We start from the raw sequence: 25,001 nt of genomic DNA, 5'->3' as shown, positions 1-25,001 counted from the left end.
TTGGTAACATTACAACAATGTGATCATATACTTTGTGTATGTATCTATACAGTTTACACATGATATTTATTTATTGTTCTTATGAAAATAATATTCAAAAGTATTTTGTAGTATTGTGCATTACTGACAATGATGGCAAACATGTGAAGTTTTAAGAAAGCGTGCACGAGTAAAAAACGTTACTTGGAGGATTTAAGCACTCCTATGCAGGTATGTCTTCTTAAGGTTTAATAAGCTCACGGTTTATGTCTCGTACAAGTTTCATAAGCTCGCGGTATATGTCAAGTACAAGTTTTATAAGCTAACGGTATATATCTCGTACAAGTTTCATAAAGTGACGGTATATTTCTCGTACAAGTTCATAAGCTTACGATAAACATCTCGTAGAAGTATCATAAGCTAACGATGTTATCTCGTACAAGTATCATAAGCTCAGATTATATGTCTCGTACAAGTTCATCAGCTCACGATATATGTCTCGTACAAGTTTCATAAGCTCACGCTATATGTCTCGTAAAAGTTTCATAAGCTCACGATATATGTCTCGTAAAAGTTCATCAACTCGTGGTATATGTATTGTACAAGTTCATAAGATCACGGTATATGTCTCGAACAAGTTCATAAGCTCACGGTATATGTCTCGTACAAGTTTCATAAGCTCACGATATATGTCTCGTAAAAGTTCATCAACTCGTGGTATATGTATTGTACAAGTTCATAAGATCACGGTATATGTCTCGAACAAGTTCATAAGCTCACGGTATATGCCTCGTACAAGTTCAGAAGCTCACGGTTTATGTCTCGTACAAGTTCAGAAGCTCACGGTATATGTCTCGTACAAGTTCATAAGCTCACAGTTTATGTGTCGTACAAGTTCAAAAGCTCACGATATATGTCCCGTACAAGTTCATAAGCTCACGGTATATGTCTCGTACAAGTTCAGAAGCTCACAGTTTATGTCTCGTAAAAGTTCATCAAATCGTGGTATATGTATCGTACAAGTTCATAAGCACACGGTATATGTCTCGTAAAAGTTCAGAAGCTCACGGTTTGTGTCTCGTACAAGTTCAGAAGCCCACGGTATATGTCTCGTGCAAGTTTCATAAAGTGACGGTATATTTCTCGTACAAGTTCATAAGCTTACGATAAACATCTCGTGCAAGTATCATAAGCTAACGATGTTATCTCGTACAAGTATCATCAGCTCACAGTATATGTCTCGTACAAGTTCATCAGCTCACGATATATGTCTCGTACAAGTTTCATAAGCTCACGGTATATGTCTCGTTAAAGTTCATCAACTCGTGGTATATGTATTGTACAAGTTCATAAGATCACGGTATATGTCTCGAACAAGTTCATAAGCTCACGGTATATGTCTCGTAAAAGTTCAGAAGCTCACGGTTTATGTCTCGTACAAGTTCAGAAGCTCACGGTGTATGTCTCGTACAAGTTCATAAGCTCACAGTTTATGTGTCGTACAAGTTCATAAGCTCACGATATATGTCCCGTACAAGTTCATAAGCTCACGATATCTGTCTCGTACACGTTTCATAAGCTTACGATAAATGTCTCGTACACGTTCATCAGCTCGCTATATATGTCTCGTAAAAGTTCACAAGATCACGGTATATGTCTCGTACAAGTTCATAAGCTCACGGTATATGTCTCGTACAAGTTCATAAGCTCACGGTATATGTCTCGTACAAGTCCAGAAGCTCACGATATATGTCTCGTACAAGTTCATAAGCTCACGGCTTATGTGTCGTACAAGTTCATAAGCTTACGATATATGTCCCGTACAAGTTCATAAGCTCACGATATCTGTCTCGTACACGTTTCATAAGCTTACGATAAATGTCTCGTACACGTTCATCAGCTCGCTATATATGTCTCGTAAAAGTTCATAAGCTCACGGTATATGTCTCGTACAAGTTCATAAGCTCACGGTTTTGTTTCATACAAGTTCATAAGCTCACGGTATATGTCCCGTACCAATCCGTAAGCTCACGGTATATATCTCATACAAGTTCATCAGCTCACGATATATGTCTCATGCAAGTTTCACAAGCTCACGGTATATTTCTCGTACAAGTTCATAAGCTTACGATAAACATCTCGTACAAGTATCATAAGCTAACGATGTTATCTCGTACAAGTTTCATAAAGTGACGGTATATGTCTCGTACAAGTTTCAAAAGCTCACGGTATATTTCTCGTACAAGTTCATATGCTTACGATAAACAACTCGTACAGGTATCATAAGCTAACGATGTTATCTCGTACAAGTATTATAAGCTCACAGTATATGTCTCGTACAAGTTCATCAGCTTACGATATATGTCTCGTACAAGTTCATCAGCTCACAATATATGTCTCGTACAAGTTTCATAAGCTCACGATATATGTCTCGTAAAAGTTCATCAACTCGTGGTATATATCTCGTACAAGTTCATAAGCTCACGGTATATGTCTCGCACAAGTTCATAAGCTCACGGAACATGTCTCTTACAAGTTCAGAAGCTCACAGTATATGTCTCGTACAAGTTCTTAAGCTCACGGTATATGTCTCGTACAAGTTCTTAAGCTCACGGTATATGTCTCGCACAAGTTCATAAGCTCACGGTTAATGTCTCGTACAAGTTCAGAAGCTCACGGTTTATGTCTCGTAAACGTTCATCAACTCGTGGTATATGTATCGTAAACGTTCACCAACGCGTGGTATATGTATCGTACAAGTTCATAAGCTCACGGTATATGTCTCGTACAAGTTCATAAGCTCACGGTTTATATCTAGTACAAGTTCATAAACTCACGGTATATGTCTCGTAAAAGTTCATCAACTCGTGGTATATGTATCGTACAAGTTCTTTAGCTCACGGTATATGTATCGTGCAAGTTCATAAGCTCACGGTATGTGTCGTACAAGTTCATAAGCTCACGATATATGTCCCGTACAAGGTCATAAGCTCACGGTATATGTCTCGTACAAGTTCATAAGCTCACAGTTTATGTCTCGTAAAAGTTCATCAAATCGTGGTATATGTATCGTACAAGTTCATAAGCTCACGGTATATGTCTCGTACAAGTTCATAAGCACACGGTATATGTCTCGTAAAAGTTCAGAAACTCACGGTTTGTGTCTCGTACAAGTTCAGAAGCCCACGGTATATGTCTCGTACAAGTTCATAAGCTCACGGTTTATGTGTCGTACAAGTTCATAAACTCACAATATATGTCCCGTACAAGTTCATAAGCTCACGGTATATGTCTCGTACAAGTTCATAAGCTCACGGTTTATGTCTCGTACAAGTTCAGAAGCTCACGGTATATGTCTCGTACAAGCTCATAAGCTCACGGTTTATGTGTCGTACAAGTTCATAAGCTCACGGTATATGTCTCGTACAAGTTCAGAAGCTCACGGTATATGTATCGTACAAGTTCATAAGCTCACGGCTTATGTGTCGTACAAGTTCATAAGCTTACGATATATGTCCCGTACAAGTTCATAAGCTCACGATATCTGTCTCGTACACGTTTCATAAGCTTACGATAAATGTCTCGTACACGTTCATCAGCTCGCTATATATGTCTCGTAAAAGTTCACAAGCTCACGGTATATGTCTCGTACAAGTTCATAAGCTCACGGTTTTGTTTCATACAAGTTCATAAGCTCACGGTATATGTCCCGTACCAATCCGTAAGCTCACGGTATATATCTCATACAAGTTCATCAGCTCACGATATATGTCTCATGCAAGTTTCACAAGCTCACGGTATATTTCTCGTACAAGTTCATAAGCTTACGATAAACATCTCGTACAAGTATCATAAGCTAACGATGTTATCTCGTACAAGTTTCATAAAGTGACGGTATGTGTCTCGTACAAGTTTCAAAACCTCACGGTATATTTCTCGTACAAGTTCATATGCTTACGATAAACCACTCGTACAAGTATCATAAGCTAACGATGTTATCTCGTACAAGTATTATAAGCTCACAGTATATGTCTCGTACAAGTTCATCAGCTTACGATATATGTCTCGTACAAGTTCATCAGCTCACAATATATGTCTCGTACAAGTTTCATAAGCTCACGATATATGTCTCGTAAAAGTTCATCAACTCGTGGTATATGTATCGTACAAGTTCATAAGCTCACGGTATATGTCTCGTACAAGTTCATAAGCTCACGGAACATGTCTCTTACAAGTTCAGAAGCTCACAGTATATGTCTCGTACAAGTTCTTAAGCTCACGGTATATGTCTCGTACAAGTTCATAAGCTCACGGTTAATGTCTCGTACAAGTTCAGAAGCTCACGGTATATGTCTCGTACAAGTTCATAAGCTCACGGTATATGTCTCGTAAAAGTTCATCAACTCGTGGTATATGTATCGTAAAAGTTCATCAACTCGTGGTATATGTATCGTACAAGTTCATAAGCTCACGGTATATGTCTCGTACAAGTTCATAAGCTCACGGTATATATCTAGTACAAGTTCATAAGCTCACGGTATATGTCTCGTACAAGTACATAAGCTCACGGTATATGTCTCATACAAGTTCATAAGCTCACGGTATATGTCCCGTACAAGTTCTAGGGTAAGGTATATGTCTCGTACAAGTTCATAAGCTCATGGTATATGTCTCGTACAAGTTCATAAGCTCACGGTATATGTCTCGTACAAGTTGATAAGCTCACGGTATATGTCCCGTACAAGTTCATAAGCTCACGGTATATGTCTCATACAAGTTCACAAGCTCACGATGTTGTCTCGTACAAGTCTCATAAGCTCACGATATATGTCTCGTACACGTTCACCAGCTCGCTGTATATGTCTCGTACAAGTTTATCACTCACGGTTTATGTCTCGTACAAGTTCATAAGCTCACTGTATATGTCTCATACAAGTTCATAAGCTCACGGTATATGTCCCGTACAAGTTCATAAGCTCACGGTTTATGTCTTTTACAACTTCATAAGCTAACGGTATATGTCTCGTACAAGTTCATAAGCTCACGGTTAATGTATCGTACAAGTTCATAAGCTCACGGTATTTGTCTCGTACAAGTACATCAGCTCACGGTTTATGTCCCGTACAAGTTCATAAGCTCACGGTTTATGTCTCGTACAAGTTCATAAGCTCACGGTTAATGTCCCGCACAAGTTCATAAGTTGACGGTTAATGTCTCGAACAAGTTCATAAGCTCACGGTTAATGTCCCGTACAAGTTCATAAGCTCACGGTTAATGTCCCGTACAAGTTCATCAGCTCACTGTTTATGTCTCGTACAAGTTCATAAGCTCACGGTTTATGACTCGTACAAGTATCATAAGCTCACGGTTTATGTCCCGTACAAGTTTATAAGCTCATGGTTTATGTCTCGTACAAGTTCATAAGCTCACGGTTTATGTCTCGTGCACTTCTCAGAAGCCAGCGGTTTATGTTGTTTAACCTTACATATATTTGATTCATTTTTTTATGGTTGGCATTGGTCTTCAACATAGTCAATCATAAGGCGAGAACATTCAGTAAAACGTTATTTTGTTAAAAAAAATCAAGAGAGAGTAATAACATTGCCAAAAACATTTAAATGTTTGATCCAGTATTTGTTTTTCGTTTGGGATCTGGATCTGTATGTCTTTCAGGAATTCGACTCACAAATAATCTAGCTCTTTGATAGCTCAATGAACCACAATGTCCAATGTTGATCCCAAGTGACCCAATGTAATTTTTGTATCACTTGAAAAGTATTTGATGACTGATTACTTATATTCAAAATAAATAAACAAAAGAAAATTAAACATTAACTTGTTAAAGTATTACTTCAGCTGCAATCTTTGAAGGCAAAAAAGCTTTATAGATATATTATTTTTGGTGTTGTTTTATACATTTATCTTTTAGCACCAACAGCCCTTTCAAACGATACAAAATGATATGTATTTACCAGGCACCATAACTTAACATACAGTGTATAGGATCATAGACATTGTGATGTTGTGCTTCCCCTTGGAAGTTTCCATCATGCTGTAAACAATTTGAGGGTGATGGTGGTCTGGTGCCTGCAGTTTCCCTTCCAAGAGGTTGGGGGCTGTGTGGGTATTGGTTTATTATGATATAAACGTACTCAATTATGTGATTTTCGTATGTTTGGTGATCATTTTTGTTATCATTTGAAATGTAATAAGTTCAAAATAAAAAAATACGTACAAAATATACCAAAGATAACAGTATTCGTACGCTTTTTCCCATTTACGATATCAAATTTTGTAATTTTTCGTCCTCCTTTAGTTGAGATAAACAATAAATTTACGCTCTGTAATACTTTATATATAACGTATTTTTAGATCTTTTATATTTTACTTGTAAGTGATCAGCTAACTGGCTTATTTGTGGGTTAGACACCTTGAAACAAAAGTTTCATATAAAACATACAGCTGACGCTTTGAGCTAGTCTATTCTTATAAAGTGTTAATCCCTGTTTTTCATACTTAATGAATGCTATGACATAATGTTGCAGCCTTCATTTAACAGAGATACATAGGGTGTTACAAAGTGAGTTCTTTGAAGTGTTGGGATACAATTATGATGAGTAAATCTTTATTACTCTGAACTCTTGAGTCACTTTGATCTGAGTGAACCATCTGACGAAAGAATTAATATAAACGACGTTTTAACGACCAACGAAATGCATGTCATTTCTTGTATAACGATGCCATAAACTTTTTTACCTCAAAACTAACACTGTCTTAATAAAGCCAAAATACTTGATCGCACTCTTGACAAGTGTTAACCTCGTTTTAACCACGTAATACTCACTGTCAATTTGATTACCGTTCTCCTTTACAATTATACACGAGTGGTGGCAATGTCTAGTTACACGAGTGGTGGCAATGTCCAGATACACGAGTGGTGGCAATGTCTAGATACACGAGTGGTGGCAATGTCTAGATACACGAGTGGTGGCAATGTCCGGATACACGAGTGATGGCAATGTCTAGATACACGAGTGGTGGCAATGTCCAGTTACACGAGTGGTGGCAATGTCTAGATACACGAGGGGTGGCAATGTCCAGATACACGAGTGGTGGCAATGTCTAGATACACGAGTGGTGGCAATGTCCAGTTACACGAGTGGTGGCAATGTCTAGATACACGAGTGAAGGCAATGTCCAGATACACGAGTGGTGGCAATGTCAAGATACACGAGTGATGTCTAGATACACGAGTGGTGGCAATGTCCAGATACACGAGTGGTGGCAATGTCTAAATACACGAATGATAGCAATGTCCAGATACATGAGTGGTGGTTATGTCCAAATACACGAGTGATGTCTAAATACACGAGTGGTGGCAATGTCCAGATACACGAGTGGTGGCAATGTCCAGTTACACGAGTGGTGGCAATGTCTAGATACACGAGTGGTGGCAATGTCCAGATACACGAGTGGTGGCAATGTCTAGATACACGAGTAATAGCAATGTCTAGATACACGAGTGGTGGCAATGTCCAGGTACACGAGTGGTGGCAATGTCAAGATACACGAGTGGTGGCAATGTCTACATACACGAGATGTGGCAATGTCCAGATACACGAGTGGTGGCAATGTCCAGATACACGAGTGGTGGCAATGTCAAGATACACGAGTAGTGGCAATGTCTAGATACACGAGATGTGGCAATGTCCAGATACACGAGTGGTGGCAATGTCCAGATACACGAGTGGTGGCAATGTCTAGATACACGAGGGGTGGCAATGTCCAGATACACGAGTGGTGGCAATGTCTAGATATACGAGTGATGTCAAGATACACGAGTGGTGGTAATGTCCAGATACACGAGTGGTGGCAGTCCAGATACACGAGTGGTGGCAATGTCTAGATACACGAGTTGTGGCAATGTCTAGATACACGAGTGGTGGCAATGTCTAGATACACGAGGGGTGGCAATGTCTAGATACACGAGTGGTGGTAATGTCCTGATACACGAGTGGTGGCAATGTCTAGATACACGAGTGGTGGCAATGTCTAGATACACGAGTGGTGGCAATGTAAAGATACACGAATGGGTGGCACCACTACCACTACCAACTACCATCTCCACTACCGGTACCACCACCACCACCACCAACAACAACAACAACATCAACAACAACTTCCACTTCTACCACTACCACTAATACTACTACTACTGCTACTACTACTACTACTACTTCTACCACTGCTACTTCTTCTGATACTGCTACTGCTACTACTGCTACTACATCGAGGATGTTGACACTATCGTCGTCGACGTTGACACTATCATCGTGGACGTTGACACTGGACGTTGACACTATCGTCTTGGACGTTGACACTTTCATCGTGGACGTTGACACTATCATCGTGAACGTTGACACTATCATCCTGGACATTGACACTATCGTTGTGGACGTTGACACTATCATTGTGGACGTTGACACTTTCGTCGCGGACGTTGACACTTCCATCGTGGATGTTGACACTATCATCGTGGACGTTGACACTATCATCGTGGACGTTGGCACTATCATCGTGGATGTTGACACTATCGTCGTGGACGTTGACACTTTCATCGTGGACGTTGACATTATCATCGTGGACGTTGACACTATCATCGTGGACGTTGCAATCGTCGTTGACGTTGACACTTTCATCGTGGACGTTGACACTATCGTCGTGGACGTTGACAATATCATCGTGGACGTTGACATTATCATCGTGGACGTTGACACTGGACGTTGACACTATCGTCGTGGACGTTAACACTATCATCGTGGACGTTGACACTATCATTCTGGACGTTGACACTATCATTGTGGACGTTGACACCATCGTCGTGGACGTTGACACTATCATCGTGGACGTTGACACTATCATCTTGGACGTTGACACCATCGTCGTGGACGTTGACACTATCATCGTGGACATTGACACTATCGTCGTGGACGTTGACACTATCATCGTGGACGTTAAAACTATCATCGTGGACGTTGACACTATCGTCGTGGATCTTGACACTTTCGTCGTTGACGTTGACTCTTTCGTCGTGGACGTTGACACTATCATCGTGGATGTTGACACTATCGTCGTGGACGTTGACACTATCATCGTGGACGTTGACACTGGACGTTGACACTATCGTCGTGGACGTTGACACTTTCATCGTGGACGTTGACACTATCGTCATGGACATTGACACTATCATCGTGGACGTTGACACTATCGTCGAGGACGTTGACACTATCATCATGGACGTTGACATTATCGTCGTTGACGTTGACACTATCATCTTGGTCCTTGACACTATCATCACGGACGTTGACACTATCATCGTCGACGTTGACACTCTCATCGTGGACGTTGACACTATCGTCGTGGACGTTGACACTTTTATCGTGGACGTTGACACTATCGTCTTGGACGTTGACACTATCATCGTGGACGTTGACACTATCGTCGTTGACGTTGACACTATCATCGTGGACATTGACACTAGCATCGTGGACATTGACACTCTCATCGTGGACGTTTACACTATCGTCGTGGACGTTGACACTTTCTTCGTGGACGTTGATACTATTATCGTGGACGTTGACACTATCATCGTGTTTCTAAGCTTGTCCGTATTAGTTTTGATGCTACTAAGATCGGTTTGACCCCACTTCCCGTGAACCCCATTATTTTCATTTATATTTCAAAGGCGATAGAGCCAACATTCATTGATTAAATATATTTAAAAAAAGCATCATTCAGGCTGTGCCCAGTTGTTTGCTAGTCTCCTGTTGTAGTTTCAACTGTGCACGTGTTGAATATTTGTGTGCACTTCATTGTGGTATGTGTTCATTGTACAGGTTTGGAATGACATGTACAATAACACATGGGAAGTAAGTTTTTCAAGTATCATCGAGCCTACAAGTACAAGTTTAAGGTGAAATGTCGCGAAAAGCTTTCAAAACGAACTGCAACTGAAACGTGTCCCTCTATTTTCGCAACCCCTATATTCATTATGTATAACATAACGTTAATATACCATACTTCAGTGTGTGTAATGGTCCGTTCATATCTGGAACATGTGTTTCTTTCAAGATAAATTGTTTGAAACAGTTTTGTTTTAGAAGGAAAGTATCGATTTAACATATGTTGAAACTTCAAATGAAAAACAATTAACAGTGTTTATATTTTACGTAAGCCAATGAAAACGGCAAAATATTCTGTGTTTTATTAAAACAATAGGATACCTTGTCCATGTATTATTGAAATGACAAAGGGATGTTCAACAGCATGTTAAAATTATGTAGTGACTGTACGTATTTCATAGTTAAACATCAAATGAAAATGAAGAGAAAAATTGCAATCCCATGATGATGCAAAAAATTAACATTTTACTAATTACAAATATTGAAATAGAACAACTTGAAAAGACTGGATCAGTGCATTTCGATTTCTTACATATGAGCATAAAAACGTCTTGAACTTAAAAAAACTTCGGACATCTCCGACACTTGGAAACACAACACAAACAGTAAGTACTTAAACGATTAGTTTCATTTAGGACGAAAAACTACATAGATATCATAATAGCATGATAAAGCAAAAACAAATGTAGTAAACCTTGGACACGATCACGTTCGGCTGCTCTTTACGACTGGTTCCGCATACTAATTTACCGACGGATATAAAAAGTCAGAAAATTATTAATATATAATATTATAAGAGTAAAGCAGTGGTTTGTAATTACTCATCATTATCCTTCATATAACAGGTGCTTAGTGCTTTAAATATTTAATTAAATGTCTATCAAAGTAATAACGTAAGTAATAACTTAGCGTTACAAGGCGTAAACTGATTCTGATGGATACGTGTTCATGGCTAGACATACTTGGCTTTCGTACAGAATCATACCAGGTGTTTGGCTTATACAAAACGTATGATATAAAACGGTTGAAATAATTATATTAATTCGTTGCTTTTTGTAACAAAAGTGTGTGCAAACGTGCATTTACGTTGACAACAATCTCGGCGCATTTTGTCTTTATTTCAAAGACTGTTTTCAAGCGTTTTTGTTAAATACGTATACTTAATTGAGCTATGAACCTTTTACCATTCATCTAGAGATATCCTTGTTTTTCATTTCATTTATTTAATGTCTGGCCTTAATTACAGGTAACTTATGCATTCGAACCTGTTGGCCACACAATATTCATGTTAATAAATACAAAAAAAATGTGATAAAAAATTGCAAACCCAGTCGGGAGTGACATATTTCACAAATTCAGATTCGAGCAGCCACAGGCATGATGATTTGTCATTCCTGATATTGGCTGGACCTAGTTGGTATAAACGAGGCACATTATGGCTGGTTGGTATGGATCTGTCATCCTGTGTATCTAGCATCGTGTAAGGGCTCGTAATAACCACTTGTTGCTTTGTCTTGCCAAACAAAGCGTTTGCAAAGTGAAAATATAGCAATTGGTAAATAGATGGATATTGCGGTTTTCATTTTGAGTTCAGATATTGACGTTTATCTCGCGAAAATCAGTAACAGCGAATGTAAGTAAACATTGTTCAACATTTTTAAAAACGTTTAATTATGTTGCATAACGTTATATGTCAGCTCTATTCAAAGACATGTAATGTGTACACAATAAGAAGATAAGGTTATTTAAAATATCTTGATTTTGTAATATAAACTATATATTGATTAAGCAAGAGCGCCTCTATTCATGATAAAACACAATCAAGGGGTGTTCCGATATTAACTTTCAAAACTTATTAATGATAAGTGTGTGCTTCGCCCTGAACCAAGTGTTCTCAACACGCACTGCAGCTCCAGTCCTCATTTCATCATACATTTTTCAACTTTATTATCCCTCGAACATTAAATATTTTAAATTTATATCATTAAAACTGGTTCAAGTATGTTAAATATTTGTTAAACTCTCCTTTAGGTTCAAATATGTTAATCTCGTTTATGACAATGGTTTTGTTTATTCGTCGATTGAATTTTCTTATGCATATCGGCATATTTATTAAGTTAAAATTATGTAAATAAACACATACAGAGGCGAAATATAACTTAATTGTACCAATCACAACACTTTTTAAATAATTGGACTATAATTATATGTATGTAAGTTTAACTATTTTTTATTACATGTAAAACAAGTACTTGAACGTTGTTATTAAAATACACGCATGTTAGGCATACCCTTGCATTAACCTATATTCGAATATTTTAATCTACATGTTGTTGTTTTTTAAGTCATGAACTGCTTCAACAAAAGCTATTTTAAAATTTAGATTTTTATCGGCGAATTTTATCTATCCGAATATATATTTATTTAAAACATGAAAATAATGTACAAAATAACGTAAATTATATTACATTAAATAATCGCATGTTTTTATTATATTTTAAGGTCTTTATTATATACCAAAGTAAGAAGGGCATTTGACTGATTTTAAATTCTTCTGACCCATAAATACGTGTAAAAAAAAGAACACGGGATGTCGAGTTCAAATTATGTCATGTCTTGTATTTAAAAAAAAAAACCCACAACAAAATCAAACAAGAGTCAATGATTATGGCAACCACTTGGAAAATACAGGCACGTTCACAAGAAATAAAAGAACCAAAATGCTTTCTTCAGAATATAGTCAGCGACACGCGCAGCGCGCCCGCGGATATGATTTTTCGACCGTTCCGGAAACATATGATTCGATAAGATGTTTTTTTCTTGCATACCTTAAACACCACTTGTTTAAAAATTGACACAGAATCATGCATTGTCTGTTCATTTGACCGAAAATTGCATGTGCCATTGTTTACCGTCGTCATGACGCGTAGTTATTTTAGATAAATATTTAGTCAAGTAGTTCCTCTAAACATCGCGTTTTTATAATTATTTATATTATTTCTTTTCTGATTAAAGGCCTTGTATAAGTATATATTTTATTTTGCTTTATTGAAAAGCTATATTATTATTTTAACGAAACATACAGTAAATAAGAATGTTGCGCGTTTTAAATGCATTTGGCATGGAATTTTCCAGCGCGGCTTCACCGGAAATCCGGAAATGAATGTAAGGTGTGAACGAAAATAAGTTCTAGATTTATAGCTTAAGGTCAGAATTGTAGGCTTTATACACATCACATTTTATTCATCTGCGCTACCGGCGGCCAAGGATATCAACACGTTTATCCGACATCCAGTCATCGAAAAGGGTGATAACAGGATATTTTTATACACATGTAGTGCAAAACTTACATAGGATAGCAAAGCATATTTCTGATCCATTATTTTGAGAAGTTGGACCTACTGCACGCAACGTTTCTTTCTTCTCAACGGTTCTTAAATCACGTGTGCGTCGGGATCCGTCTTGGACTGGCCTATTATTACTATTGATATTAAATGCGCATATGGACCAATTTTATTCAGTTCCTGTACTAAGTTTTTTGTGAGACCAGCCCCTGCGCTCTATAATAAATATATTTGCCCAACCAGACCAAGGGTAGGTTTGGCAGTGTTATATATGAAATACGACGTATACGCAGCTGTGTGTGTTTATTAAACTATTTGAAAAGTATGATATGTTAGATGTGATAAATGTCGAATATGAATTTATTTGGAATATTCAGTTATTGAATGAAGAAATTTATCCTTACGGCCTATGCTAAGCAATCATTTTAAGGTATTTAATTTGGATACATCAATAAAGCTTAATTACTGTATATAAAATGTATATCATGAAGTACTAATGTGTATTTCTTTTTAAGAAATTAGTAATCGCCTTTCTGTTGGACAGTTTACGTTAAAAAAGCATTTTTACAATACTAAATATTATTTTCATTCCTAAGTGTTACTTATAAATGCATGGTTTTAAGCACAGACATTTTAATTGGGTTGCCTGCTTGTAGATACATGCAGCCAGAATACGTGAGAAACTTCACTTCAAAATAATATTGATGAATAATTTCAAAACTGAAGACAATTTTGATCATCTTGACAACTATTTCATATGGTTGAACATCCAATATATGCAGGTCAAAACTATTTACAAGCTCTACAGTGTATAAGCCTGTCTATATGAAAGGTCTACATACATGTATATGAGAGGTCTACATACATGTATATGAGAGGTCTACATACATGTATATGAGAGGTCTACATACATGTATATGAGAGGTCTACATACATGTATATGCGAGGTCTACATACATGTATATGCGAGGTCTACATACATGTATATGAGAGGTCTACATACATGTATATGAGAGGTCTACATACATGTATATGAGAGGTCTACATACATGTATATGCGAGGTCTACATACATGTATATGAGAGGTCTACATACATGTATATGCGAGGTCTACATACATGTATATGCGAGGTCTACATACATGTATATGAGAGGTCTACATACATGTATATGCGAGGTCTACATACATGTATATGCGAGGTCTACATACATGTATATGCGAGGTCTATATACATGTATATGCGAGGTCTATATACATGTATATGCGAGGTCTACATACATGTATATGAGAGGTCTACATACATGTATATGCGAGGTCTACATACATGTATATGCGAGGTCAATAAGGAAATTAAGTGTAACAGTTTGTTACTGGTAAAACATGATTGTACTATTGGAATGAGGCCTGTTCTATGATAAATCAGCTATGGAAATATCCCGTCGGTCATTGTAGTGAAAGCTGAAAATTTAAAATGTGCCACACTATAAATCTGATAATAAGATAAATATACTAGGATATCTCTATCCTTAATATTTCATCTTTGGCATACACATTTAAGACACAGATGTTCTTTATTTTATGTGCATTCATAATTATCATCTTGCTTCTAATGCCGGTACCGGGTAGGTTTAACTAATGATATTTGAGATTTAACTTTGTTTGAAACCTGGAGGGGTTCAGAACTTGATTTTTACATAGCAATTTCTTATACATATTTAATTTGGTAACACAACTACATTCATGGCCATCTAAAGGCATGCAATATGCATGTACTTATTTCTATGGCTCTCCTCAAAGTCAAGGTAAAACATCTTTGCTATTTTACGGTATACCCTGCTGTTCAATGTTAATTCATGATTCTACTAAGTATAAGTACTATAAAAAGCATTGCCAATAATTAAGCTAAATTTGACTGAGCTGAACACCCACAGATTGACCGTTTTGACAACTTTTTTTATGTTTTTGTCTTGGAATGAGCCAATTTCTGTGTAAATGTCTTGAAAGCAATGATACTAGACTGCTGTCAAAAGATCAGATCACAGTTTTACATAATAACATTCGAAAAATGCTGTTTTATTGCTAAACGCGTTACTAACGCTGTAAGAAAAATGAAAATTTCGGCAGTTTTCAAAACAATTGAGGTCAGTTCTATTGTGAATTATCTTATATGATTTTATTGAAGGCATTGGTACCAAAATCAACTGATTCTAAGACAAACACTTAAAAATGTCAAAAATGTCAGAGTGCAGCTTTTAACATGCCTTACTTTCTATTTTGACATATTTTAAGTACAGGTATAGTCCGATCGTCCTTTCGACATGACATGTAAAATAATTAATGCGCCGGGGTTACAACATGGGACGAATGCTGTTATGCGGTTTAAAAAGTGCGAATTATAGATCGCTTGATTTAAATACGTTCATACGATTGTAACGTTGATGTGAATTTGAAGCCGAATATTTTCAAATAAATCTTGGCGAGGAATCGAGGGGAGTCGATAATTATAGATAATTACGCTAGAATTATGTATATGTTTTGACTAAAAGACATCACCCACTTCAAGTGATCCAAACGTCATCAACCAAAATGGGTTTTATTTAATTAACTTTACACTAGCAATACACTTGCGACATGAAAGCAATATATTTTATATCATAGTACATATAGGTTTTTCTAACGTTTTCAGTTACTGTTGTGAAACTAGCTAATTGTATTAAAATTGGCCAATTTACATTGCCTATTCTCAGGTTATGGCAGAAACTTATCGGTTACAATGTTTTGCGTGCTAACAGAATTGTAAAAATAAGTATAATCACTCTTGTCGCGCCTACACCATTTGCTTTCATTGTATATTTCCATCGCAACGATTTGATTTCTAACACATCAGCATTTTTTATTTGTTATTTACATTTAAGATTTAATCAATAAAATTCACGAGGTTCTTTGGATAATCGGAGGCAGTTGGTCATGCATATCTTATCTTATTCTACATTTTTTTCGAAGAAAACTCTTTACAAATTTGTTCTCAATTCTACCACATACATAAACTATAAAGGAATCATGTCGAGAAGTGAGGGTGTTAAAAGTGGAAAACTTATTGTCGTCACAACACATTCATTGAGGTCATTGGCCAACTGTAACATGTTGGCATGCCATCCTCCTACACTCTCCCCCGCACGTGTTAGTTTTGCCACTTCGTACGTCCAGTGTGACAGTTTTACATTAACCTTCCGTCGGTCAACGGACTATATGCATATATACCAGGTGTAACAATACACCACTTGCTCATAATGATGTTTCAGAGACATTTAACTGTTTGGCTTTACTTATGAATCTTTAATTGATAAATGTATGTATAATTATAAATACCGAAAAGCTTAAAGAATGAGTTGTAAAAGATACGAACATAATTGCAGGATTTAATACAGAAGATTGAGGCAAGTTGTCAACATTAAAAGTTGAAAATAGAAAAAAAGGAATAGAGGTAGAAAACAGGTGCAATTTACTTCACGCGGTCGGAGCCTCGGTTCACCAGTTCACAAAGTAGTAAGTATTATAAAAAAACATAAAATTAACATGAGGCGAGACAGAGACTCGCGCCGCCAGGTCACAACATAGTCCATTGGTGGATACAACCATGTGCAATTATTTATTGGTCAATAATTGTTGAACGATGACCAGCATCGTGTTCATTAAGTCGTCAAATTAAAAACCAAATGGGGCACTGCAGTCAACGAAAACTTCGATCTTCCAACGCAAATTAGACACCCGCTCGTGAATAAATAAATACACAGTAGAACAGAAACGTTATCAACTTTCATAAAATGCAAAATAAACTCACTGCGTCAGATTTTGCGTCGACAATGTATCAGCAAATGAGGTTGTATTCTTAGTCAGTTAGATGACATGAAGTGAATTCTGAATGATTAAGAAGGACTCGTTCCCTACATCAAAATGAAGATACATACCTATAAAAGCAAAGTAGACAAATGATTTCAATAATTCTACGACCAGATGCAGCCATCACCTGCTGAAAAAGTTGTAGACCCAAATGAACATAGTTTCTTTCTTATAAAATAATCAACTTTATAAATGTTTCATAATGGATATTTTGAAAAATAAATGAATGAGATAATGCAACGCGTATATCATATGAAATATAAAGATGTTCAAATCTCAGACAATCATTGTTAGCCGCAAATTGTTAAAGCCGTCTCATACATACATTTGTAATACATTGTGTGTGTGATTGGAACAAGACTTTCACAGGTGTTATCCTAAACGGCTGTGCCTGTTGCCTCTCAACCACTTGTCAACCTTTTTCCACATTATCATTATTTGGGGAGACGATTATGTCACAAGCTAACGAGGTTTCCTCGTCATGAAACGTATTCACTGTTTGCTTCTCGTTTAAACTGAGCTTTGTCTTGACATTAATTTCCAGCAATTGGACATTTAATGAGAAGGGTTAGCTTCACTTCAAACTTAAAAAGCTTAGTAGACAGACTTAAACGAATATCCTATATCAGTCAATGGTAATACACCCTTACACATACATGGACTTTCCTTGCGACTCCTGACGGATCGCCGACTCGTAGGCATCCGTAAATAACTCGCTGATATCCGTAATAAACTTGCAACAACTCGCAGACACTCTGAAGGATCCGTGAAAGGAAATGCATTTTTTGACATGTCAAAAATATTCTTACCAATTTTATCCACGGATTTATTTTTCCGTAAAAAAACTCGTAACAATAGAGTATTGTTTATCGCTCGCAACAATCCGAAGCTATCCGTAAACTTCTCGCAAGAAAACGTAAACGATTTGTAACAATTATTTGTTACCTTTTGTTACGGTTAGTTTACGATTTGTGTTCTCGTAGTTATCCGTGACAACTCGTTTCAAATCGTGGAATTTTTCCATAAATACATCGTAATAACTCGTAATCAACCGTAAAAAGCTCGTAAACCTCGTAACACAACTCTTAAGTTGGTCGTAAAAGTAGCCAAATCGTAAGGGTCAGTGAATTTGTGCGATCCGTAATGACTCGTTAGAAACATCCATGTACATGTATGTGAAGGGGGCATGACATTTATTATAAAATAAGTAAAAAGTTTTACTGAGAAAGAAATATAAAACAAATCGGACAAATGTTGACGTTGTATTTTAAAACGATGGAAACTAGTGGATGGATCGTGTGTCGTAGTGAATAACATTTAGTAATATACATTTATAAATTATAATGGGCCGGATATTTAGATTTTAGTCTTAAATATTTTCATTTTCATTGTATCCACGCATAAACAGATAAAAAACAAGCGCTCTTCAGCATGGAACAATTAGATAATATTTATATTCTTGTCACATCGACGCTGTAGTGTGCCTGTAACAAGTGTATCTAGGTTAGGAGGACGCGACAATACAACCATGACACAGCGAACAAACTATTAATTCATTTTGGTTTCTTCATTGTGTATTGTATGTTATATTTCAGATAACAGTGTTCAAGAATATGCGTATAGAATACATCGCGACACTAACAGAACAGTAGCTCTTTGATCTGGATATCTCCAAATTCCAACTCATGAAATCCAACTTCTTTGCCAGAATTTGCAAAGGTATGCTGTAGTCCTTAAGAAATAACAACAAGGTACAAATGTGAAAATGTCGAACAATGTTTACGATTTTCTTCTGGTTATTTTCCTCATATATTTTTACTTATATAATGACGTTGCGTACGTTGTTGGCGTACATCGGGAATTTGTTAATTTTTTGCAACTCAATGCTTCATGAAAGTTATAGAAATACGATTGTTGATATTCTTATATGACAAGAAAGGCAAAACTGTCGCCCAAATAGTAAATGGGATTGCATGTAGGTTTATTAATTAGTATAAATTTAATTCGACATATAACAATAGAAAACATCACAAAAACGTCAAGTAAGATGTAACATAATTTACCAATGCGCATTGTTTAGCGGCTTGGTAAATTAATAAAATTATTTTTTTCGGCCAAAAAAGAAGACTCGGTGACGTGACGTCAACTATATATAACGTAGTTTTAATCATGTGCAGTTCAAGATTTCCGGTAAAAAACGGCAAGCGAAAGACATATCAAGTTGAAAAAGTAAGATTTTATGTTTTCCCGCGACCAGATTTGTTAAAACTTCTGTATTTTTTTTATCTATTGTATGTTTTCTATAATATTTATGTCGACAAAAAGTACATTAATTCTACCTTTTAATTAGTAAGTGTTTGTCCTATTTTGACTCTGATTTTAGCGTTTATTATAATATACTTTAATCTAGCCGCGAAGTCACACGTGTCAAAAAATGCCAAAAAATAAATTAACGAAGTTGTAACTTGCCGAAATATTTAAAGAAATATGCATTTGTTTATAAAGCTGCAACTGCAGTCTAAAAGAACATAAAATTGACTACAAATTGGTGTGCATTTGTCTTAAGTTGAATATAAACTGAATTTAACACTTGAAAATTGCAAAATCTAGCCACGATGTCACAGCCTTTGATATTAATGTGATGTCGACGTTACGTTTGAAAACTCAATAATGTTTACGTTTACGATTATATACGAACATTGCAATATAATTCACTCATAGCTTATTTGTTTAGAATTAAATTAAAATGAATAATGTATAAATACTTTCATCTCCACTATTAAGATGAAGTTCGAAACTGGAGCAGAAAAAAATAGCATACTATCGAAAAACACCTCAAGTAATCCATGCAACGTTAAAACGGTTAAAAATGACGATAACGTCGGTTACGCTAATGTACGCCAACATCGTACGCAACGTTATATATACATAAATTTAAAAAATCACAATTTACAAAAATATATTGCAAATACATAAACATGTACACTAACATACGACGCCGCATATATACGCATAATTATTATTATTAATTGTAATCAAAATAATAATAAAATAATAATAATAATAATTATTATTGTTTTGAATATTATTATTTCATGTATTTTATTTTGATTATGATTTTGATTAATATTTTTTTTAGATTAAATCAGTGTATAATGTCTTTAACGTGTGTGATGAACAAAGCAATAAACGTGCCCAGTGTGTTATGTGTGGTGTGGTTCGCTCTTTTGGTTACCATCACCAAATGCACCCACCAGAGATGGTGGCTGTACGGCTGCCAATGCTCCAACTGGGAGTCGAGAGACTCAGTCCGTGAGGTGGTTATGAACTCATACAGAGGGCTGTTTGTAGGCAGGGATGATTTGTCGAAACTCCCTGTTGTAAAGCTTCATAAAAATCCTGGAGAAGCAAATCTACAGTCGTACGTTGCCAATACGTTGCCACATATCAACCAGTTTATAAATCCTGGTTGTTGCTACACGTAAGTTTACCTTGCAATATTGTTAACTTGCAATTAAATGATTTGTTCATACTTAAAAAAACAAGAATACAGAAACATTTGACTTCATTTACATTTTGCTTCTGATTCGGATGCTCTGAACTCAGTTTGTAAATCCGCGGAATGTTGAATCTATATATTAAGAAACAGTTGGTATTTGTTAATAAAACTCTTAGTGCAAATCTATTTTCAAAGCAAGAGTTGTTTAGAGCGATCAAACATACTATTGATGAAAACGTATTCTGCAGTGTCATTAACAGCTATGCATATATATACAGAAATGTACGCATTGGTAAACTACCGTTTTATCACTCAACGCGTTTTTTCATAATAATGTGTTTTCTATTTTTCCTTTAGAGACTACAGATATGAAATATTCAACACTACATCTGTAAACAGTCAAGAGTTTAAAGTCGTTCACTTTGACAAGGCCTTTCAGTTTGTACCAACAGGACGTTGCAAGTACGTACCAGAATATATTTTACTTCCTTATTGACTGTTTCAAATAGCCTGTTTCAAATTAGGTGTTTACGTGTTCTTCAATACGCCTGGCATTCTTCTTTCCGACTATTACACCGTGGCCGCTCTGTTATATCTCTTTTAACCTACTAGTTCTTCATCGTCATGTAGTATAGTAAAATTCCATTAGAGAAACAAGGATCAAACAAACACATATGTATGATTTATTTTAAATTTGAACATATTTGGCAGACCAAACAGTACGTGTAGTCGCGGGGAATGTCTGCAGATGTTTCGTCACCATTGGATGCTGGTTTGGGACGAACGATTGAGCACATGGCCTCCCGTAACCTTCCTTCCGGTTGAGGTTCCCTCACATTGTCAATGTGTTAACGTTGGCAAGGCGCAACGGCGTCGTCGGCGACGGTAAGACCAACTTTTCTGTAACTGCCAATCTTTCAGTACTTAATATTGATAAATCAAGCCTCTGCATTTTTGGCACTGCAGTCAACACTATAATAAGTGGATATATTGAGATCTACAAATAACATTTGACTTGTCAAATGCAAAGGCAAATAACAAAAACCCCGACAGTTGTTTTTATTTTCTCAGTTACAAATTATCTAGGCTGAGACCATTTCATAGGCTATAAGGTTCGTAGCCCGGCCAGCGTGATTTACAACCGGACGATCAGTTTTAAACCATTTCAGTTCTTTAAGTAGAGCCTGACAATGTAGGGTAGGCTTCGAGAATTGTAATCTACGTTCCGTTCGTCGACATATAATTTACCGTCTTTGTCATGTCTTTATGTAATAAAAACATTCCCACACAAATCTGGTAAAGTTTAGATCGTAATCTCTGTATTTGACAAATTTCAATAGCTAAACGCATACTGTTGACACGCGCCCCTCCTTCGGAACAGAAAGTATATGGTATGAACTGTTTGCATGTTTTTTTTTTACTTACTCCTTCTAGAAAGTTATGACAATTTGTTTCGGAAATGGTGCATATATCTTTTTTCTCCCATTTTGCAATAACACCTAAATTTGGACGATTTTAAAGGGGTCACGCGTCAGGTGCGTCCCATCCAAATCCGCTTGTGAAACGTAATTCATGCTTGCCTATCTCAACATGGTCGGATATGGTTGAATATATTGCTAGGAGTAAACAGGCTGAGCTATAAAATATACCGACTAAACTTACCGTTTTTATACAAAATATTTTGACTCCCAGATCGAAAAGCAATATGCATAAGAAAATGCATATTATTTATGTTCGACAGAAAGGTCGGTACAGTTTTCGTTTTGCCAGATGTATGTGCCATCACGCATAACATGCCTTGTATAGTATACTAAATATCGAAACGGAATTCTTCTAGACAAATGATGTCAATTATTTTCAGACTTTGGTGTAGACCATGTCATCTTAGCGACTTTTGCTGTGGCATTTTTTTTTTATCAGGAACAACGTGTACATGTAATTGTAGATTGTAAGCATACTTCTCTTATTATGTGACTTAATAACGAATATAAACAACTTCAGATCTGATGCATTCATTTGTTAACAAATTATACATGTTATATAAAAGACATACGTTACGATTGCTTGGAGTACCATTAACGACAATAATGGAAACTGTTGACTGAAAATGTCGCACGCATTTGTTGTGAAGAGCATACATCATATTTCAATGAACTACAAAGTCTCATGAGGGATTGTAATGTCCTTGTTTTATCTTATGTACAATATAAACAATTATTTGCAAATTGTCGCCTGCATGTACACTATTTGTGATGTTCAGGTTTCTTTCTATGTCGAATATTATAACATCCTATGATATTTGCCATGTCATTGTAATGTTACTAGAACATTGTTCACTACTTTGCTTTACATATACCTCAAAACGTCTCTTGGAAACTCACCTCCCGGGTATGGCACCTCGAGTCTGGGACGAAACTTTGGAGGCCAGGAAAGGAGAGCTATACTCCTCAGTACATTTCAAATTACATGCCTTGTGTTTTGTTTCGGCAATGCCCTGTTCGAGTAAAGGCTCAACAATATTATTTCCTCTTTTTCTAGTGCATTAATTTCATTTTTTTACTTATGCTTTACTTTATTTGTGAACCTTTCTTCTCCACTTATATTTGCAATTACTTTCTTCTATAAAGGAGCCAATCAAGTCATTGAATAAAACTGAACTCGATCAGCATTGGTATGATTGGTTTACCCGAAACACATACCAATTTTGATCTAGGCATACATCTAGCCAGTCGGTGTTTTGGAATTTGAAGTCACTTGTGTTGATTTTTCAGAGCGTGCCAATCGAGTAATATTTACGTTGAGATGAAGGAGACACAGGAATACATCCCTACCGGCTGAAGAAGATAACGTGTTGTGATGTTCGTTAAATTATAACGAACGATATTTGAACTCGATGATTTACATTGTACTCGTTTTAGAAAATTGTGATATATGTTTAATTTTTTGATGATTCGATTAAAATGTTTTTATTATAATTCTGTGAATCCTGAATTTGACGACTGTGGTCAGACAAAAATTGTGATGAAATATTTATTAATGTACGGACATGAAATTTGGCTGTGCCAAACAAGAAAAAACGTGTTGACAATTAATGTTGTGCGGCGTTCACACAGTGCCGATTATGGCTCCCGTTTGAGATCAGACAGCGCTACGACACGAAAAGCGAAAAAGTCGGATTACTATCCTCAATGATCTGGAATGTCCTATCATTGTCTGAACGCAGTCGTATATGTTCGTAACAGAGTCCTACGGATCGGGAATGGTCCGGAGAGGTCGGCCAAGCACTCCCGACAGTTAGGTGCGTCCCGTAACATTCGGGAAACTCAGCCGATTTTGTCTAGTCGGATTACAATCGTGACTATGTCGTGACAGATTCTGCTGTATCGGATCAAAATCGTAACAATGTCCTGTGTTGTCTGGTCAGTGTCCTGTGGAACGGGCATGATCTGGAGAAATTTTGCATTGCCGTTTCTTGCCGATTGAGTCCAGATTGCGTCTAGATCTTGCCGTCAGCGTCGGTTCATTGTCTGGTCACTGTCGGATCTCTGTCGGATCGCATTCGGGAGAATCGGGACGCTGTCGGGACAGATTCGGTCGTTTTTTACCATGACAAAGATACAAATCGGATCAAAATCGGATTGAGAACGGGATAATCGGGACGAATTCTACTGGAAACGGCTGGATCGGGACGCCTCCTGAACAGTATCTGATGGTTGTCGTGATTAAATAAATATTTTTACAAATTTTAATAAAAAAGTTTGAATTTCCAGCCACGAATCACAGGATATTGATCAGACTTTTGTCACATTTTAATCGGGAATGGTCCTATCAAGGACGGCAGTAAACATCCTGAATGTGTGACTTAGGCTTAACATAAAACTTACGTGAAACTTAATGTGTGCCTTCATAGTGTCTGCCAAAGTAGTACAAGTGAATGTGCGCTGTAGATAAGTTTTGTGAAAGAAGTATACTGTGTTTGAATGATGTATTATGTTAAATATTATTTCTGTATATGCATGTGCTTTCTGTTATTCATGTAAATACCTTTAAAAGAATACATGTATGTCTTCATATTTGACAAATTGCCTGTTTATATGTTTTCATTGAACACGTTCACTCAATTTTTTTAAAGACAATACATGTATTGAACAACGAAAGCAACGTAAACTATCAACGTAATACATGCTTACCGTGTGTATCAAATACTACTCCATTCACGTATAGTCCATGTGTTTCCTGCAAAAGCCGCCACGCAACGTGGCAAAAGGGTCCGTCTCGGAAACACATGATTGATACAACACTTGCAATCCGCATTT

At 36.6% G+C, this 25,001-nt stretch overlaps 2 protein-coding genes across 5 annotated transcripts; both read left to right on the top strand.

Moving 5' to 3' along the window:
• Positions 1-24,735, top strand: LOC128228560 (uncharacterized). 4 transcript variants are annotated; one of them, XM_052939939.1, is made up of 7 exons: positions 1-210; positions 16,703-16,832; positions 18,782-18,905; positions 20,326-20,667; positions 21,043-21,147; positions 21,397-21,570; positions 23,457-24,735. In XM_052939939.1, exons 4-7 carry the CDS (start codon positions 20,342-20,344, stop codon positions 23,521-23,523), a joined length of 672 nt encoding a protein of 223 aa, XP_052795899.1. In that variant the 5' UTR covers positions 1-210; positions 16,703-16,832; positions 18,782-18,905; positions 20,326-20,341; the 3' UTR covers positions 23,524-24,735. The 4 variants fall into 4 exon arrangements, with proteins under 4 accessions (XP_052795899.1, XP_052795897.1, XP_052795896.1 ...); XM_052939936.1 differs by lacking the exon at positions 1-210 and adding an exon at positions 11,352-11,574; XM_052939937.1 differs by lacking the exon at positions 16,703-16,832.
• On the top strand, positions 9,096-9,680 carry LOC128225992 (uncharacterized). The gene has a single exon (XM_052935885.1). It carries the CDS (start codon positions 9,096-9,098, stop codon positions 9,678-9,680), a length of 585 nt encoding a protein of 194 aa, XP_052791845.1.
• Positions 24,736-25,001: the final 266 nt, after the last annotated feature.

Source organism: Mya arenaria, chromosome 3 (assembly GCF_026914265.1).
Source record: "Mya arenaria isolate MELC-2E11 chromosome 3, ASM2691426v1".
Taxonomy (NCBI): Eukaryota; Metazoa; Mollusca; class Bivalvia; order Myida; family Myidae; genus Mya; species Mya arenaria.
The sequence above is the reverse complement of the archived record's forward strand: the minus strand, read 5'-3'. Positions and strand labels throughout refer to the sequence as shown.

What these genes read in the sequence shown, in the direction of transcription:
- LOC128225992 (XM_052935885.1), top strand. Translation starts at nt 9,096, where the DNA reads ATGTTGACACTATCGTCGTGGACGTTGACACTATCATCGTGGACGTTG.
- LOC128228560 (XM_052939937.1), top strand. Translation starts at nt 20,342, where the DNA reads ATGTCTTTAACGTGTGTGATGAACAAAGCAATAAACGTGCCCAGTGTG. An exon ending in AATCCTGGTTGTTGCTACAC is followed by an intron (nt 20,668 to 21,042) that starts GTAAGTTTACCT and finishes TTTTTCCTTTAG; the next exon opens with AGACTACAGATATGAAATAT. An exon ending in CAACGGCGTCGTCGGCGACG is followed by an intron (nt 21,571 to 23,456) that starts GTAAGACCAACT and finishes TTGATTTTTCAG; the next exon opens with AGCGTGCCAATCGAGTAATA.